This window comes from Bos javanicus, chromosome 15, assembly GCF_032452875.1.
Source record: "Bos javanicus breed banteng chromosome 15, ARS-OSU_banteng_1.0, whole genome shotgun sequence".
Classification (NCBI taxonomy): Eukaryota; Metazoa; Chordata; class Mammalia; order Artiodactyla; family Bovidae; genus Bos; species Bos javanicus.
In genome coordinates, this window is record NC_083882.1 from 24296231 (window position 1) to 24315910 (window position 19680).

General features: G+C 54.0%; 1 protein-coding gene across 2 annotated transcripts; it reads right to left on the reverse strand.

Moving 5' to 3' along the window:
• Window positions 1-5273: 5273 nt before the first annotated feature.
• TMPRSS5 (transmembrane serine protease 5) lies at window positions 5274-18732 on the reverse strand. Of its 2 annotated transcripts, XM_061440341.1 has the most exons (13): window positions 18585-18732; window positions 16060-16171; window positions 15592-15690; window positions 14987-15106; window positions 13496-13634; window positions 13040-13153; window positions 11738-11781; window positions 10946-11108; window positions 9805-9983; window positions 7907-8005; window positions 7356-7498; window positions 6929-7084; window positions 5274-5909 (listed from the first exon to the last, which is right to left on the reverse strand). In XM_061440341.1, exons 1-13 carry the CDS (start codon window positions 18585-18587, stop codon window positions 5901-5903), a joined length of 1380 nt encoding a protein of 459 aa, XP_061296325.1. In that variant the 5' UTR covers window positions 18588-18732; the 3' UTR covers window positions 5274-5900. The 2 variants fall into 2 exon arrangements, with proteins under 2 accessions (XP_061296325.1, XP_061296326.1); XM_061440342.1 differs by lacking the exon at window positions 15592-15690.
• Between the last annotated feature and the right edge of the window lie 948 nt (window positions 18733-19680).

Here is a 19680-nt window from a genome sequence, read left to right on the forward strand (position 1 = left end):
TGGTTGGAGAGTTGGTCCAAGGAGACCCCTCCCAGCCTCACCCCAGGGTGCTGGCAGAAAGCCTGACAAGGCTCTGGCTGTCTCAGAGTGCCAGCCTCACCCCCACCCGCTCCCGCCTCAGATCCCCTGTACAAATACAGGGCTACTGCCAAGCGGTGGGAACAGTAAATCTTCCTCATTCTTTTATTCATGCCCTCATCTCTGCAGACAGCGTGGAGGAAAAACAAACCCCACCAAATCCCCGCGGGCTCCCGCAGTCTGGCAGTCTCTTCTCTGCTCCTCCCCAATCCCCTCCGGGAGCCACAGGCCAGCAGCAGAGAGCCACCGTCTCGGATGGGGGTGCCAGCCCCCTCCCTTGACAGCCAGCTCCTGTCACAGGCGGAGCGCCAGCACAGGCTCTGTAGACCAGACATCACTGAGACCAAGGGAAACCCGGCCATCAGTGTCCCTGGCTTCTGGGAGCAGTCCTGCTTCTGCCTCACTTTCCCCGCCTCCCCCAGACTGCAGGGCTTCTGGGCCTGGAGGAGCCAGGCTATTTATTCCTAACACTAAGCCAGATGAGGTGTGGCTGCCCTGGGTGCCAGCTGAGAGACCACCAAGAGAAAGGAGGGGCAGTCAATTGAGCTACAGACCCCACAGAAGGAGGGACTCTCGGGCCGATAGCCTCTGGGCCAACGCAGCATTGGCTAATGTGATTGGCTTTATAAAAGAGTCCAGATCTCGAGAACTCCAAGGAGCCTTCTCCTCCCTGGCTTCTTTTAAGCTCAAACAGACCAAAGAGGGATGGGAGGAGGCTGAGGGGCGCTAGATCTTGCCTTTTATACAGAGAAGAGGTGATGAACTTGGTGTGACTGTCCTGCTTTGCCCAGAAACTGCAGGTTTCTGGAGACACGAAGCATTAAAACTGGGACAGTCCTGGGCAATCTGGGAAGATGGGGTCCCCTAACTGAGGGGCCGTGGGAAAGACTCTGCCCTCGGTGTGCCTGGCACATGGCACTGGAAAGAGGATGGCTCGGACCCAGGCTTCCTGGTCATGGTTCTGCAGGCCGAGAACTTTCTTCGCTACTGGGCCACAGGGAGGAGGAAAGGCTGGATAGCAGGGCATCCTGTGGGCAGCTCAAGAGATGCCAAGGGAAAGCAGGCAGAAAGAAAGTGTCCACGGTCTTCAGGGCAGGGAAGAAATTCTCTCACTGTCTCTAGGGAGCTGGCACCATGGAACCCCACCCAGAGCCTGGGGTGTTGGGGAGTAAGCTGGGGAGCCCTTGAGAAAATGTGCCCTTGAGCCCTTCACCAGGGCACATGGGACAAGGGGAAAGATGGCTTTAAAATCTTCTGCCTGGGGCCTCAGCCTCCCAGGGACCCAGAGGGCAGTCGGAGCACAGCCCTGGCGTGAGCCTAAGAAGCCAGAGCAAGCTTGTTCCTTTAGATCTGTCCCAGGCAGAGGGCCCTTCTCCATGCGGGTCCCAAGTGGACACTGTGGACAGATAGATGTCTCCAGAGGTTTGTGTTATAGCCGGCCTGACAAGGCAGATCCCACGGAGACCCCCTTGCCCAGACCCCTTATTTGACAGATGGGAGACCAAACCCCAGGGAGGCTGAGTCACGAGCTCAGGAGAGCACATTCTCAAGGGGTTAGAGATTTAGACAGGACTGTCTGCCATCAGATGCCAGAGCTTCCTCAGAAGAGAAGACACTCAGAAGATAAGCCTAGGTCTGTGGAAGCCCTGGCCTTCCAATCACATTAGTGGAAGATGGCCCCTTCTGGAATCACAACTCCTCTCTCCATTCTGTTTGAGTCCCCAGTGTGGTCCATCCCAGTACCAACCCCAGGAGAAGACCCTCAGCAGATTTCCCTACATTGCTCAGCCCTGGGGCTTCTACAGCACTGGAAAACCTACAGAGAGTGCCTGCAGGTTCCACGTCTCCCTTTCCTGGCCTTGGAATGTGTAAGAAACGCCAGCCTCACCTCTCAGTAGGAAGCGGCTCCCTACTTACTATGAGGAGCCTTCCTAGGGGTGGAGGTATTTAAGACACAGCTTAGAGGGCCATCAACCACACTGGGCTCCAGTGAGTTTAGCAGGAAGCAGGGCCCCGGGGTGCCGCAAACCCAAAGACACATTCTGGTGTGTCTAAGGAGGGAGGTGGAGAGGGTCCAGACCCAGGATGCCGAGGGAGGTGAAAGAGTGGGAGCAGGCATAGGTAGGTTCTCTTTTGAGCAGCCAGGAGGGACCTAAGTGTGTGGTCAGGAGAAGGCAGAGAAGGGAGACAAGAGGAAACAAGGAAGAGACTCGGGAAGAGCATCTCCTGACAGCCGATACACCAGCTTTTAGCATTTATAACATTTCCAGTTTCCTCCTATTGCGGGTGAACCCAACAATTCCAAAAATAAAATGGAGGAAACAGCCTGAGAAATGTTCCCAAGGAATGACAGGGCTGCCCCCTTGTTCACGGCAAGTCTTCCTAGGAGAAGCAGGACTCCACAGAAAGTCTAACAAGAAGAGAGCCTGCACCCCGCAGTACCCTCCAGACCCCCAAAGCACAGAGAAGGAGTAGATAAGAGCAGAGCTCTGCCCAGGCAGCTAGGAGCCCCCCTTCCTGGGAAGCCTCAGGAAGCTGCAAGCTCTCCCCAGGCAGGTGGGAAGCTGAATCCCTGGGGAGAGAGACAGGTTTCCTGCACACAGAACTGCCCTGACTTAGTCAACAACAGGCTCTTGGAGCTCCCTCAGCAATTACTGCCTTACCACTCAGCTTCGTGGCTGGCCACTAATAATTTATTGCAAATGTCTCATTGCTCCAATAAGGCAGCCACTTCTCTACCTCTGAATTCCCTGCAGAGCATAACACAGCTGGGCACCCCAGCTGGTCCTCATTAAAACCCTTCCAGCCCTGAATCTTCCCACCCTCCCTTCACTCCCATCTCCAGCCCTGCTTTCTAGCAGCCGGCCCAGGACATTCACTTCTCCTCATTTTTAAGGGCTGGATTGCCAGGTGCCAGTGCCGGAAGGGCAGATGAGAGCCTCTGAGTCTGTAGATCTGACTGGTAGCCTGGTGAAATCTACCAGGGCCATCTATAGGCAAAGAGGGAATTGCTATTAGCAAATTCTCTAACTAGCATTCTCTTTATTGTCCTCCTGTGGAAGATACTCATTTGTAACATTTTGAGTCAGATCATGCAGAACTGACTGTAAGAATATTGCTCAGGAAGGGACTCTAGCAGGAGCCACTCAGCTTCTCTGGTTTTGATTTCCTCCCGAATAAAAAGTAGAGATAGCTATGCATTACTGTGGACAGGTGACTAAACCAGCCCTCCATTCTACATTTCTTTGCAATATTGGACCATCTCGTTCATCTGTGTGCAAAACAGTGAAAGACTCAAGGTTCCCATCCTGGCTTTGGCACTTATTAGCTGGTTGGTGCTGGGAAGTCACTTAAATCTTTCTGAACTAATATTCTCACCTGTGAAACGGGCAAAATAATATCTTCACCACATAGATGGTGTGAGATTTAAATGAGATACCACGTGTGAGCAGGATTGCTAAACCGTAAAGTTTAGTTCAGTCGCTCAGTCGTGTCCGACTCTTTGCGACCCCATGAATCGCAGCACGCCAGGCCTCCCTGTCCATCACCAACTCCCAGAGTTCACCCAGACTCACATCCATCGAGTCAGTGATGCCATCCAGCCATCTCATCCTCTGTCGTCCCCTTTTCCTCCTGCCCCCAATCCCTCCCAGCATCAGAGTCTTTTCCAATGAGTCAACTCTTCACATGAGGTGGCCAAAGTACTGGAGTTTCAGCTTTAGCATCATTCCTTCCAAAGAACACCCAGGGCTGATCTCCTTCAGAATGGACTGGTTGGATCTCCTTGCAGTCCAAGGGACTCTCAAGAGTCTTCTCCAACACCACAGTTCAAAGCATCAATTCTTCGGCACTCAGCTTTCTTCACAGTCCAACTCTCACATCCATACATGACCACTGGAAAAACCATAGTCTTGACTAGATGGACCTTTGTTGGCAAAGTAATGTCTCTGCTTTTCAATATGCTATCTAGGTTGGTCATAACTTTCCTTCCAAGGAGTAAGTGTCTTTTAATTTCATGGCTGCAGTCACCATTGCTAAACTGTAAAGTAGTATCCAAATGTTACTGATTTTTAACAGATCATAATGACTGTGGTAAATAAAAACCTTCTAAATAAGCAAATATAGGGGATAACAGAAACACAAAAAAGACCATTGCTAATGGATTTGCTGGTAACTCTTGCCTGCCCGGGGAGATAGGCTGCCCTGGAATTGCCTCTTGAAGTGGAGACTTAGAGCAGAGGAGTAAATGCTGATCTCAGGATGGAGGCTGGAGATTAGGGCTCTCAGAACACAGGGTGAGACCGCCTCCCACCCGCTGGGGCCCCTCCCACATTGCTTCTGCAATTTGGCAGCAGACTCCCAGCAACCACTTCCCCAGGTGATGATACCACAGTAAATCGTGGCCCATACTTTTTAAGCACTTCCTGCAAAGGAAGCAGACCCTCCAGAAATGAATCTTCATTTGTACTACCCCTCAAAAAATGCTAATAAACTCATGAAAAAAAGTTGTGTTATTGCTAAATGCTAATTGCATTTCCTTGGGTAAGCAACATAAAAAATTCATTGTAGTTTTTAGAAACAAGATGCCAACTGCATTTTAATTGCTAGAGAGGAGAAAGTCAGGAAGAAGCTTAACCAGGAAAATGCTAACTGGGCAGAAACTCAGAAAGACGTCTCCCTAAGCCAGAAAACCCAGTCCTGAAACAAGAGCTGAGGAGAGATAGGTCCTGTGGGCCACCAGACCCTCCCTGAGGGAGCACTGACTCGGTGGCTCTCAGACATGCAGCATCAGAGCACCTGGATATCTGGAGCATTCTGTTTGTTGCCAATCATGACATGTAGATTTAACAAATGTAGTCGCTCAGTCGTATCCAGCTCTTTGTGACCCCATGGACTGTAGCCCTCCAGGCTCCTCTGTTCATGGAATATTCCAGGCAAGAATACTGGAGTGGATTGCCATTCTCTTCTCCAGGGGATCTTCCCAACCCAAGGACCGAACCTGGGTCTCCTGCATTGGGGCCAGATTCTTTACCTTCGAAGCTACTGGGGAAGTCCTGACAAATGTAAAGAAGTACATAAATAAGCACTAGAGAGAACGAGCTCCAGAGGTTTAAGAAACATGCATGGGAGGAAATTATTCTACTACCACCTTCCCGTGGGCGTGTGAGAGAGAGAAGGCAGGAATGCAACGAGGAGACAGAGACCGTATTTTGCTTTAATACCGGAAGTTCCGGACCAGTTCACAGAACTGTAATTTTATAACCTCCCCACCATTCCAATGCCGACCAGAGTATTCTTACAGTGGTCTCCTGCCCTACCGCAGCAGAGCCAGCCAGAGCCAAGTGAGAGCAGGGAGCAGGTGAGATCCACAGGGAGTGGAGAGGATCCTGACTCCATGGGCTGAACCTGGGCTGACCCAGTCTTGACCCCATCTGCCCAGGAGCTTCCCAGTCTGGGTCTCTGGGGAGCCACTTCCCCGACCTGAGAGTTGGGAGAAGGCAGGCCCAGGGCAGGCTTGAGCGTCCTCCCAAAGATGTGCACAGGACCACAGAGGGGATGGGGCAGAAGGGCAGGCTCCTCGCTGCCACTGACAGCCTCTTCCTCTCCAGCTGCTCCCCGTGCCCCAGCCCTCTGCTCCCCCATCTTCCCAGCCCTGTCCCAGCTTCTCTCCCGTCCTTGAGGCACTCCGCTGAGACAGACTGGAAATCAGGGCCCACAGAGACAGGCACAGTGGCCTGGAGGCCGGCCGGTGGGTGGTGACTGTCTCCTGTGCACTGAAAAGAGATTCATGCCTCCTGCATCTGGGGCTGCTTCTCCTCCATCTAGTGGACCTGCCAGAGAGCCCAGGAAACATGAAGCTGGTGTGTAGTGAGATGGAGAAAACCAATCAATACGACTGGGGAAGGGAGTCCTGGGCTGAAGGAGAAAGGAGCTGATCCACAGCGTGGTTCCTCCCTCCATGAGCCAAGCAGCTAGCATTTTAATAGATCACTTATTTTATATATAGCTGTGTGTATATGTCCGAAAGAATCTTAAAAAGAGTGAATATATATATCTGTATAACAGATTCACTTTGTTGTACACTTGAAACCAACACATTACTGTAAATAACTATACTCCAAAAACATTTTTTTTTAAACATCACTTAACCACTCAGCTTCTTCATTTACACTTCTGTCAAACAGGACTAGCATATCTGTTTCTCTAGGGTTTTTGTAAGGTTTGAATGAGAAGATGGATACATAGGTGTCCTGTAAACTCTACAAAATGTATTATCCACTACCTGCCCTGAGCCCAGCTTTGCAGAAAGACGCACGCCCTGCATTTGTAAAGGACTTTATACAAATCACATGCTCTTGTTCTCTCACTTGCCTCTCCCACTGAAAGGATGAAGTGGAGAGGTTGGCTCAGGACCACACAAAATGAATTAGTTGCTGAAACCAGACTGCTAGATGCTGGGCTCTCTCCCTAGTACAGGGAGGGCAGGCAGGACCAGGGAAGAGTAATGAACATAGATAAACGCATCATAACACTTGGGTCACTCACTCCAAGCCTAGAGCTGGGCAGGCCTTACTTCATGTAATCTTCATGTATCACAGCATATAAGACAGACTGGATGGTTATAACCAGGACACTGAAGTTTACCAAGCTTAGGAATCCGGGCTACAAACTCGGGTCGATTCTTCCCGAGTGAATGCTTAAACTGATAGAATGGATTCAGCTGTCACAAGCATCACTTCCTCTGAAACCTTCCCCCGCCCCCAGCAGGGCCCAGGCCTAAGGGGCGAGAATCACGGTTTCAAGGGTTGGGTCTTTCACAAACTGGTCTTCTCCACTTGCCCCCACTCACCTGCGCTGCCGTGTCCTGAATCCAGTCCAGGAACTCGGCAACCTTGGCGTAGACTCCGGGGTGGCTGGGTTCTGCACAGCCGTGTCCCCAGCTGACCACCCCCACCAGGCGCCACGTGCCCTCGTCCAGGCACACCAGGGGACCCCCGCTGTCCCCCTGAGGGATCCAGCCACCAGACACAGAGAAGCGGGCAGTTAAGTCCCTTCTGGTGGAGAGGCGCCAGCGTGCTCCCCGCCCCCACCCCAGGCTGGGCGCGCACCCTGCCCTCCAAGCCGTCCTGCTTCCAGGATGAATCCCGTCTCGCCTCACCCATCCTTGACCCTCACTGCGCTGCCCACTTGCCTGGGCTCTTCCTCTGCTACCAGAGAAGACGTCAGCCAGGCGCCCAGCCCGCAGCCCCCGCCCCGCACCAGGCCCTCGGCCGCACCTGGCACGCATCCGCCCTCCCATCGAGATAGCCGGCACACAGCATGCGGGGCGTCAGGGCTCCGCTGTACACGCAAGAGCTGTTGCAGAGCTGGGTGCTGAGCAGAGGGACCACGGAGTCCTGGAGCACGTCGGAGCTGCGGGCTGCAGGGAGGTAGATGGGAGGGTCACAGACGGAGGCGGGAGAGGCAGAGGCGCTAGAGGGCCGACCCCAGGGACATGGAAGCCCAGGACTCTGGCCAGGAGGGTCCATCAGACTTGGAGGGGAGGGGTATGCATCACACATACACCCTGATGCTGAGGCCCTGGCACTCCTGGGAGGCGGGGAGGGAGAAGAAAGGGCCTGGGTTTCAGGGAAAATACCAGTTTGTTCTCCCAGAAGGACCCTGGGGCCCCCATCTAACCGAGGGTGATGCCAGAGGAGAAGGGGGCTTGTGCTGCCCTGTGGCCAGGGAGGAGGAGGCCGTGGTGCCTCACTTCTGGGGACAGATTCCTCCCCTCCCGCCCCCGACCCCCCATCCTGTGCACACAGGGCCCTGGGAGCTGACTCACTGTGGCCGGGGTCAGTGTGGCCCCAGCCAGACACCCAGCACTCCGAGCCCCTCGGAAAATCCCGCTCTTCAGCCGGCAGGCACACGGCACCCACGGTGTCTGCGGAGAGGCAGTGGTCCTGGGCCCCACTCAGGCTCCCCCTCTCTGCCCCCGAGCCTGGGCGCAAGGACCAAGGCCAGCCAGTCCTCCTCGCCCCTTTCTTCAAACAGTCCTAGTTCCAGCTTCCCGCGTGGTTGTGCGGGCCAGGCTCTGTACCACCTGGGGGTCACCATTCACGCAGAGGACCCTGTGGAAACTGCTGTGTACCTGGCATCCTAGGCTGGGCAGGGTACACATGATACCCCACCTGGGACCGATGAGGGAAACTCACGCTGGACGCTTGTACCTAGCCTCTCCTAATGAGGACCCTGTTTGGATTTTCCCCAGGGTGTCTAGATCCTCTTGGGACATGGTTCCAAAACCATGGGACCCGTTCTATGGGTGAGCGCGAACCTGATTTTACAGTGTATAGGCCTGCCCTTAGATAAACACCACTTCACTGGGAGAAAGTATTTCCTCTTCATTTCTCTTTCAGCCTCTCTGCAATGAGGAGAGAGACTGTCTGGGCTGCTCTGTGCCTCTCTGGACTTCCATCCTCCCCTTCTAAGCACACAGAGAGCAGCCTGAGTCAGTAGTTCTGCAGAGCACAGTGCCAAGCTGGGACTTGAGCACTGTTTTGCTTCCAGTCTGTACATTTTTGTGGTTGTTATATTCCCTCTAAGTCATAAGGTCTCCAGTCTGGTGGAAGCCTCAAATTTCCCTTTGAGTATATTTAAGTCAATTTAGAAGCATTAGCTGTTGAATAGCAGTGCAGAGAGCACTCGTATATGGCAGACTCTGTAAACAGTATACAGCAACATATGTTGCTGGGGATACCCCAACAGGAACCAATGGAAGGGAGGAGTGCTGAGTGTGTATGAGTGTGTGTGTGTGTGTGTGTGTGGTGTGAGAGTAAGCGTGCACAGGAGTAGGTGTGCCTGTGTACTCATGTGAGCCTTGCACGAGTGTGTGAGGGCATGCACAGGTGTGTGTGCATGCCTGGCACATGCATGCGGAAGAGAGAGCTGGCCTTCGAGGGCAGACACTGTGGAGGAGACGCCCTGCCCGGGAACTGTTTGCCTCCTGAACTGGAAGAGAGTCACTTCCCTCATCTGTACACACCTGCCTCAGCTCCCTGACAGGCTTGTTATGAGGATGGGGAGGTCAAAGGGTTGTTACAAGGATGGGGGGTTGGGTGAAAGGATATTTGGTAAAGTAAGTCTTATTAACCATAACATGGTGCTGCTTATTAACTGTTATCCTATTAACTACACGTGCTGTGTGCTAAGTCGCTTCAGTCGTGTCCAACTCTTTGCAACCCTATGGACTGTAGCCTACCAGGCTCCTCTGTCCATGGGATTCTCTGGGCAAGAATACTGGAGTGGGTAGCCATTCCCTCCTCCAGGGGATATTCCCTACCCAGGAATCAAACCTGTGTCTCTTACATCTCCTGCATTGGCAGGCGGGTTCTTTACTACTAGGGCCACATAAGAAGCCCAGTAACTATATAGTTAACTATTATCCCTCCTAACCCGGCTGGGACCTGGCACCAGCCTGGAAACTGGGTGGAGCAGCCTGCTGGAGAAGGAGTCACTGGGAAGCTCTTCTGGGGACCTCGAGGCAAATCCCACCTGCCACCCAGCTATGAAAAGGGCCAGACTCTTTGTCCCCAAAAGAGCATGTGGAAGAGTTGGTGCAATCCAAGGTCCCCAGAGTCCATGACGGTCCCCAAGTGAAGAGACCATTGTAAGATTCACAGCATGGGGGGCTTCTAGGAACCCTCGTGGCTCCCACCCTCCACCCCCTCACCGCAGCCTCACCTGAGAAGTGCAGTGGGGTGCGGAGCTGCAGGAGGGCCACGTCATAGTCATGGTTCTGGGCGCTGTACAGAGGGTGGGTGATGATCCGCTGCACCACAGCCCCCTGGTGTGGCCTGACCATGCTGTGGCTGACCAGCCCCGCATGGACCCGCCAGCTGGACAGGCGGGACAGCCTGAAACTGCACATGGAGGCCGCGCTGAGCCCGGGGGAAGGAGGGGCAGGAGACGCTGACATAGGTGAGGTGGCAGGTGGAAGAAGCCACCAGAAAGGCTATTAGTGGGGCCCCATCACCGGGCTGCAAGTTCCCAGGACCCAGGCCTTTTTGAATCTACCCCAGCATTTGGTAAGACACTGGGCATGCAGTAGGTGCTTAATAAATGCTCAGGCCCTGATGGATTGAGAAATGAGACGCTATGGTCATCGGCCACTACTGCCTCCCTCCAGTATAACCCCCTCCAGGTTTTGCAACAGATAAGGAAGAGCCTCATGTGGTATGAGAGCTCTAAGCTGACTCAGCAAGGCTGCGCTCAGCACCGTCTCCCCACTTCCTAGGTGTGGTCTCCCCACTTCCTAGGTGTGATCACAAGGGAGCCACTTCCCCTCTCCTGGCCTTGGCTTCCTCGCTATAACATGAGGGTTACACGACCTGCCCTGCCTTCTGTCAAAGAAGATGGGCAGAGAACCCTTCCTTCCTTCCAACCAGTATTAAGTACCTGCTGTATTTCAGGACTGTTCTAGGCCATGGGAACAAGGCAAGGGAAATCCACAAAGAGATTCAGTGATAAACAAGACTCTTGCCTGCCCCCATGGAGCTTCCAATCTCAAGGGGAGGAAGGACATAAAGAATCACATGGAAATGGATTTAACTACGGTGCTGATAAACATTAGTACAGAGGGCTATGAGTGGGAAAGCATTTTAAAACCTTAAAAACCAAATGAAGCCGAAGAACCAATGTTTGTATTATTATTGCCATTCCGGCAGGTCTTGAACAGGGAGAATTTCACAAACACTCCGGGGCCCACTCGCACCGGACGTGGCAGGCAGACAGTTGGACGTCTTATACAGAACGTACCAACGGCTGACTTTCAGAAAAGGCCCCAGAGGCGCCCCCCTCCCGTTTTGGGGGGCCCCAGACTTGCCTGTGCGTGCAGTGCGCCGCGGTCACCACCCAGCGCGGGCCCAGAACAGAGGCCCCACATGTGTGCCGGGAGCCCAGGGTCACACTGGCCTGCCAGGGCCAGCGCCCAGGAGCTGCTGCCTGCCCGCCCACGATCCGGGAAGCCAGGGGCCTGGCCCCACACTCTGCAAACAGAGAAGCACCCGTGAGATGGACACAGAGGTGGCTGTCAGCACGGTGCTGTCTGCCGGGGAGTGTGGACAGCTCCCGTTTATCATTCCTGGTCCTAAGCATGGAGCGGAAAGGCCATCTCACTAAGGGAGGGACTGTGACTGCATCGTCCATGGCGCCACAGGACTTAAGAAAACGCCTGGGCCATAGGAGAGGTCAAATGGGGGCCTGTCGTGTGGGAAGATGACACGTGAAGATGGCTAGATGACTGGGAAGACGGGAGAAAGGAACTCTACACACTGTCTCCCACTTGGCCCCTAGTTCCTTGCCCTCCTTAGATTCTAGAAGCTGCTGGTCCCCCTTTGGGGTGCTCTGGAAGAAGGGGAGGGGGTGTCAGAGGCCAGGGCGGGGAGTGAGGCAAGGAGGTTGCCTGCCCAGGTCAGCAGCTGGTGGGGAACAGAACAGAGGTGTCCATGGGGCTCTGTTCTGGCAAAACTGTGTCTGCAGGAAGGGCCCGGTGCGTGGGTGGGCAAGACATCCCCCTAGACCCAGGCGAGCCTCCCACTGGGGCTCTTCCACCCAGGGGCATGAGGGAGACCTCCTTCTCCCACCGCCTCCTTCCCAGACCCGTAAGGGGACTCACCGGAACACTTGAGGGAGACGATCTGACCAGAAGCACAGCGGTCCCTGCAAAACAGAGGCAGCGCCAGCAGGGAGCTGGACAGGGGCCCAGCCCAGCCCAACACCCCTTGGGGCCTGGAGGAGGGGGCATTGTTGTGGGACAGCAGACAGGGCCACTCTGTGGCCACAGATGTCTGCTTCCCGCCCCCACCCAAGCCTTCAGACCCCTCCTTGTAGCAGGTCTTTGGGGCAGTAAGCAGGCTCTGCCTGGCCATTCAGGGCGTCGATGTGGGCAGAGCCCAGAATTACAAATAGAGCACTGATGGATGTAAAAATTCAGTAGTTCCCACTGAAGCGCCCGGTACGCTCAGAGTGAATAGGTGAGTGAGTGAACAGACATGGTCCTTCACCTCCTGTTCCAACCCAAGCCGACTCCACTTAATCCAAGCCCTCTGCCCAGCGCTGTGTACTCACAGCCCCCCTCCTCTCCCCTCCTCTTTCTTAGCATAAACCTCCACTCCTTTTGGACCAAAGCTCTCTCCTCTGCTCACCTCTTGCCCCCAGCATCCAACGCCTGGATCCTCGGTTTCTACTGGTTTCCCAAACCCACAGCCCTCTGGCTCTCCTGGCCGAGTCTGTCCACTACTGTTACCTTTGCCTGTTCAGATATCTAAGGCAGGAGCATTGCGTGCCCCTGATGGAGCATGAGGGGGCAGGAGCTGGGCCAGAGGGGCCGAGGTTCAGAGGGGACAGAAACAGTGGCTGCAGAGGTGAGAAGGCTTCAGAGCAGGGTTGAGAGGACTGCTGGAAAGCTTGAGGACGCCCTCCCCCAGGATCGGGGGAAGGTCCGTTCCAGAACCCTCTCTTCTCTGGAGAGTCTCTGGGTTCCAAGCAGTCCACTATCTCTCTCCTGAGATACCAGAATCATCCAAATAAAGTGTGGCAGGGGTAAGGGGGACTAGTTTGGGGGCAAGAGCCTGGTTTCAAGACATGGTTTGGCCGATTATCAGTTCTGCGACCTTACACAAGGCCCTTTATCTCACTGAATCTCAGTTTCCCCATCTGTGAAATGGGAATAAGAGTACCATTTCAAATCCTCTGACAATAACACCCAATCCTGCCATTTTTGTGATGGGCAAATAAATTATGTATATAGGCAGAACTCGTATGAAATGAAAAATTCCTCTCTGTCGTCCTATCTTACGCCTCCAGTGTCCTCACCACTAAGCTCCCATGATAGGAAGGTTTTTGTTGGGTTGTTCATGGAAGCGAGGGGCACCACTCAGTCCCACCCCCAAGTCTACCCCTTCCAGAGAAGCCCTACCTAGGCTGCCACACCTCCTCCGGGAAGCCTTCCAGTCTAGGAGAGAGCTGAGCAAACTCCCTGGAACTGTTGAGCCTGACATCAGACAGGTTCACCGCCTTGTGGTGAGTGAGTCTTGATAAGAAAGGGGAATAAAATGGGAAGAAATTGGCTTTAAATGGCAATATGAGAGAAGAGGGGTTAGTATAACAGAATGTACAGGAAATACTGCACCAGGGTAATGACTGAGCAAGACTTTGACAATGAATGACTTCTGCTGGGATTTATATTTTGTTGAAAAGCAAGGATGCCCAAAGGAGAGAAACAGGCTGCCATCATGCCCAGAGGCCAGGAGACGACAAAATGACCTCTTGTCATTTCCTGAGTACTCTGAGGGTAGCAGGCAGGGTCTCCAAAGCCCCTCCCCGACCCACCCACCCTCCACCTTCCCCAGGCCCCAGGTCCAGCCCCAGTTACCTAAGATGTCCGAGGCTCCTGCAGACACGTGCCCCCAGGGCAGAGCTCCAGCCCTCATGGCACACCAGCAGCCAGTCTTGCCGGGCCCTCAGCTGTACTTCCAGCAAGAAGTCCTCAGAAGTGTTTATTCTGAAAGATACTGAGACCACGGCATGAAAGCCACTTCCCATCTGCAGCAGGATGGAGGAGCTGGACCCCTCAACCGTGGGGCCTGAAAAGGCCTTCATGATCGCCTGGGTCACCCAATGTCGGGCTCACTGTTCCCCCGGGAGCCAGCCAGTGCTGAGAACAAAAGAACCCCTCTCTCTGTGCTGCCCCTTCAGGTTTGTGTTTAACCAAGCGCTTTTACACGTGCTCCATCACCAAGGGTCACAGCCTCGCAATGGCATGAGAATGCCCATCCTCCCCATTCTGCAGCAGGAAGTAAGGCACAAAGATCAAGAGACCTGCCCTAGGTCACAGGATCTGCAAGTGATGGAGCCAGGTCATCCGATTTGTGGAGAAGGCAATGGCAACCCACTCCACTATTCTTGCCTGGAAAATCCCATGGATGGAGGAGCCTGGTAGGCTGCAGTCCATGGGGTTGCTAAGAGTAGGACACGACTGAGCGACTTCACTTTCACTTTTTACTTTCATGCTTTGGAGAAGGAAATGGCAACCCACTCCAGTGTTCTTGCCTGGAGAATCCCAGGGACCGGGGAGCCTGGTGGGCTGCCGTCTCTGTGGTCACACAGAGTCAGACACAACTGAAGCGACTTAGCAGCAGTAGCAGCAGCAGCACCCAATTTCAAATCTTGTGACAGTACTGGTGATGGTGCCCACTTATTGAGCATCTGCTTTTTCCGGGCTCTATGGTAAGCTCCTTTACTTTATGCTCTTATTATGCTTACAGCTTCACGCGGTAAATATTTTTATCTCCACTTCATGGAGAAGGACATGGAAGCTCAAAGAAGTAATGTATTCAGAGGCACACACAGCTAGCAAAGGCAGGCAAGCCGATCCTAAATAATTTCTGTAACTGATTCTAACCCCAGGCTTTGCAGCACCGTATCTTCTGACCCTCCACCCTTACCTGTAGGGGAGGTGAGAAAATTCACGGGGGGAGGATGGGGAGATAGTGTGGTGTGATGTTTCCAGCCTCTACACTTTGCCGCTGGGTCAAGACCCATGTCCACCACGCACTGGCCCCCAACACACACCTGGCTCCTCTTGCCCCACATGGCAGGCTCCCTTTGTCCAAATGGCAAGTCGCCACCTCTCCTGGCAGCCTGGGTTTTTAGCTGTGCCTCCGCTAGGGATCAAAACAGTCCCCGGGGAGTGCTGAAAGCCCTGAATCAGAGATCAGCTCCTGGAGGCTGCACGAGGGCCTCACCTTCACAGCACAGGAGATGCAGGTGGATGACAGTAAACTGGAAGGATCCCAGTGCTGTGCAGGGGCCCTGGGCCTGGGGTTGGGGAGGGAAGTCTCCCCACCTTGGGGGTGTGGCTCACCTGTTCTGGGAATCGAGGGGAGCAGGGCTTCCTCACTGCTGGCCTCGGAGCAGTTCAAAGTCATCTCATCCTGCAGGGTTTCAGGAGTGGGCTGAGAGGCAGCTGGCCACAGATACAGCACTTCAGAAGACAAAGACAAGGAGAAGAGGCTGGGAAAGGAAGGGATTCCCCCAGGAGGGAGCCCAGGTGCAGAACAAGACATCTGCTGCAGAGGGTGGCAAGGCAGCCTCCGGGGACTCCTTGTTACCACCCTGCTTTAGGCAGGTCCCTCCCAATACGCAGAGGCATCGCGCTCTCTGTCTTGTCTGTGTTTGTCTGTCTCTCTCTCTCGCACTGGGAAAGATGTCCAGGTGCAGCTTGACCAGGGCCTCCCTGGATCACCTGCTCAAGCACATTTCTCACTACAGGACAAAAACGTTCCTCTACATAGAGCCCGAGGCCCTCCAGCTTGACCTGCATCCCGTCTCCATTTGCTGTCAGAGTAGATGGAAAAGGCAGTCATCCCACCTGCCCTAGACACCCACTCACTTCCTGCTCCTCTCTCCCAGCACCCCCAGAGTCCATTCTTTGTCCCTCCCCCAGCCACTGAAGGTCCCAGCACTGACCTAGAAGCCAGGAGCCAACGCCCACACCAGCCAGCAGCCCCAGGGCTCCCAGTACCGCCCAGCAGCGCCGCCCGGCACACCAGCGCCCTGCCCCAGACACTGTGGGGAGGGCAGAGGAGTGTCTGAGGGCCCTGCCCCTGCCCACCAGCCCACTGCACCCCGAGGTCGAGACAGCCACCAAGCGGTGGCAGGAGTTTGCCCCACTGCACCTGCCCACCTGCCCCTGACCCATTATCACGGGATGGGTGAGGGGCAGAGCTCCGATCACTGGAGCCTCAGAGCCCACTCAAGCCCCCATATGGGAAACAGAGAGAAAGCAGGTCCAGGACGGATAGTGAGAAAGCCTCTGGCCATCAGACACTTAAGGCTGACCGAGGAAGATCTGGGGAGAAGGAAGCTGGGGGGTGTGGGAAGATCGTTCCTTCACTGCCCCACCCTGTCATTCCCCCGTGGCCCAGTCTGGCCTACTGGGTTGCTGCTGGGTCTCAGGCCTCCGTAGCAAGTCTCCTGGCTCTGCAGATCCTGGCCCCTCCTCTGCATCCTGAGCCTCTGTGGGAGCTTGGCCATCCAGCATCGGGCTCTGTGGGAACAGCTGTCAGTCACTCACCAAGAAGAAAATCTCCGCCCAGCACAAGTCCCCACTGTCTAACTCCTGCCACTCCCTCGCTGCCACTTGCAAGTCTTTTTCCACCCTGGGGACTCGGTGTGCGTCCCCATAGAGGCCCCTCGGGCCTCCCAGCTCTCCTGGAACCCCTTGCCCTACCCACCCTACTCTCACCCACCCAGTAAGTGGCACAGCAGACACCCGAGCTTCGACTGGGCTGACTCCGAAGCCCACACTTTTCACCGCCCCCTCACCAGCATGGAGGGCATCCACTGAACCCCTCAACATCCCTCATCAGACCCTAAGATCCCACCTTCATCATTCCCTCCCATCTCAGAGGAAGAAGAGCCCCTCCCCAGTGAACCATGCAGTCACTCACCCAGTAGATAGTATTTAGCCCAAGTGGACAGGCCACGATGGGGGTGCTGTAAGGACTTCAAGATAAATGAATGTGGACCTCCACCACCACCAACCCAGAGAATCTGTGTGTGAGTCCTTGAAGGTAAGTTGTGTTCAGTGACAAAAGGGAAGTTCCGTTCAGCTACCACTGGGATTTAAAAGGACAGCTTTCTTCTTATTGGGAAGATCAAGAAAGGCTCCCTGGAAGAGGCAGCCTTTGAGACAGGCCCTCATAGATGAATAGGGTTTGAAATGACATATATGGGCATCGGGTGTTCCAGGAAAAGGGTACTGAGGAGGCAAAGGAATGGGAGTAAGAAAGCTTAGAGGAGGGTAGGTCAGACATTTGTCTGAAATTCCTAGTTCAAAGCCAGGTCTACAGCCTACTGTGTGAACATGGTGACTCATCAGCCCTCCAAATTTTCATTTTCTCATTTGTGAAATAAGAGTGATAAATCCTGCTTCCTGTTGAGTAGCCTCCCCTCTCTAGCCTTGTCTCCATTCCTTCTCCAAGCCAGAGTGATCTTTCTAATGCAAACATGAGCAAGCTAACCTCGTCTTCACAGCACCCAGTAGGTCTCTGTAGCCTTCAGGAGAAGCACCCTGGCACGACTCGCAGCATTTTCTGTGATCTCACCCTCCTCAGCTCTCCATCCTCACCTGCCAGTGCTTACTCCTCCACAGCAGGACTCGGGGTCATGTTAACACACATGCCCATCCTCATGCCTTCACACACTCTCACTCCACAAAGGCATGGCGACTGCTCTCCCCTTCCACACACTGACCCCTAGGACCCTTCAAGACTCAGCTTAAGTGCCATCTTTTCCAGAAGCTTTCTTCAACCTGCAGGGCACCTATTGTGACCCTATATTATGCTCCTTTACTTGTCTTTCTCTCTCCCCTTTCTCTCTGGGTCTAGGATCCCAGGGTCTGGCTCAAGTCCTAGCACAAAGTGGGAATTCAGTTAATCCACATTGAATAGAAGGAAGGAAAGAAGAAAAGAAGGCAGAGAAAGAAAGAGGAAGGGAAGGAGGAAGGAAGAAACTAAACAGATTATGTGGCTGAAAGGGTTTTATAAAGTAAAACACAAATATTAAGTAGAATAATATATTAATAGTGTGTTAGTTGTTCAGTGATGTCTGACTCTTGTGACACCATGGACTGTAGCCCCCCAGGCTCCTCTGTCCGTGGAATTCTCCAGGCAAGAATACTGGAGTGGGTTGCCATTTCCTTCTCCAGGGGATCTTCCTGACCCAGGGATCGAATCCAGGTCTCCTGCATTGCAGGCAGATTCTTTACCGTCAGAGCCACCAGGGAAGCCCCATGTATTAATTAGAAATATGTAAAAGCTATGGATCCTTTCTTCAATGAAATTATACTCCACCCATGTCAACAGTCTTGGTCTGGAGAGAATTCCAGGGCACGCTCAGCCTTTTTTCCTGTCTCGGATCAAGGGAGCCTGGCTTGACATTCAGCCTCTGCACAAACTGGCCTCACCTGGGACGCTGCCCCAAATCAGCACTCACCTGTCCAGGCTCCTGTGGTAGCCTGCAAAAACGGTCTTTAATGACACAGGCCCTCCTTTTGAGTAATAATGATTTACTAAGAGTCACCTATGGGCAAAGCGCCTGGCTTAGCCCTGTGGGGGATGAGAGAGGGAACTAGATGTCAGCCCCCAGGGAAAATGAAACCAGAAGGCTGGCCACACGGGCCCCCTCTAGGATCCAGCCTGTGCACCAGAGCTGCCAGAGGCAAAAGGAAAGGAGGGTGGCAGCGGATGAGATGGTTGGATGGCATCACTGATTCGACAGACATGAAACTAGGCAAACTCTGGGAGATGGTGAGGGACAGGGAGGCCTGGCGTGCTGCAGTCCATGGGGCTGCAAGAAGTTAGACTCGACTTGGCCACTGAACAACAACAAAGAAGCCCAAGGGTGGGGTCAAGGGTGGGGTTGAAAGAGAGAGAGGCCAGAACAGGGCTTGGCCTTACCATGTGGGTCAGTGGCACCGATGGAAGCCTGGGGGTCTGCTAGGCAATGTCCTGGCTCTGTTCTTGGATCAGCATTGATTAAATAGCCTGGCCAGCTTGGTTGGAGGCTGAGGTCTCCCTGCTTCACACATGGCTCCTCCCTTCATCTCCCTACACACACACACAAGAGAGACAATGAACTCTGCTCAGAAACCATGAATAGACCCCTTGTTGCAGGAAAAGGGGGCCAAGGGCTAGTCTGGGCTGGGCAGCCCCAGCCCCTCCCATCTGCTAACTGAAAGCTTAGAAACAGAGAAAAAGGTTACAAGGAGGAGGGGAAGCCAGCTCCTGTTGCTTAGCAACCAGGCCCCTTGTGCCAAAAAGTGTGCCCCATGCATGCTGGCATAATACACCCCCCACCCCCTTCCTGCTGACAGGGCTGTATTCAGGAGAATGACATCAGCATTTGCTGAAATGTTTCTGAGCCCTGCAGATGAGATCTCACCTCTGTGTGGGTTGGCTTTCCCAGCAGTCTGGGGCTGTCTCCGTGCTGCAGTTGGGATGATGACGGGGAATCTGCCACCTCTCTTCTCCGGGCTGCACTTGTCACCCCAATGCCAGGGAAATGGGCCCTCTCCGCCTCACTGCCCTGGGAACCAGCTGCTAGGGGAGACTTCAGTGCCATGTTGCTTCAAAGCACAAGGATGGGCTAAACACACCTGGCAGCCACATCTGTTTAGCCAAGGAGGCAGAAGAGGTCCCAGGGAAGGGAAACGCTAGTGTGGCTCCTCCTCCTCCAACGCCTCTCAAAGAGCCCTCAGATGGGACAGCTAAGAAGATGGGGTTACAGTCAGCCTTCATCCAACCCCAGTTCTGCTCCTTCCCTTACCCAGCCTCGCCTGGGAAGTTATGATCTTAGTACCTGCCTTAATCCCAGGGACGGGGGAGCCTGGTGGGCTGCCGTCTATGGGGTCATACAGAGTCGGACACGACTGATGCGACTTAGCAGCAGCAGCAGCAGCAGCAGCAGCAGCATAGAGCTGATGCTGGAATTAAAGGAGTTACTGGGTATCAAACTCTTAGCTATTGAAGATAAAACTTTAAACAGACTTCTCTG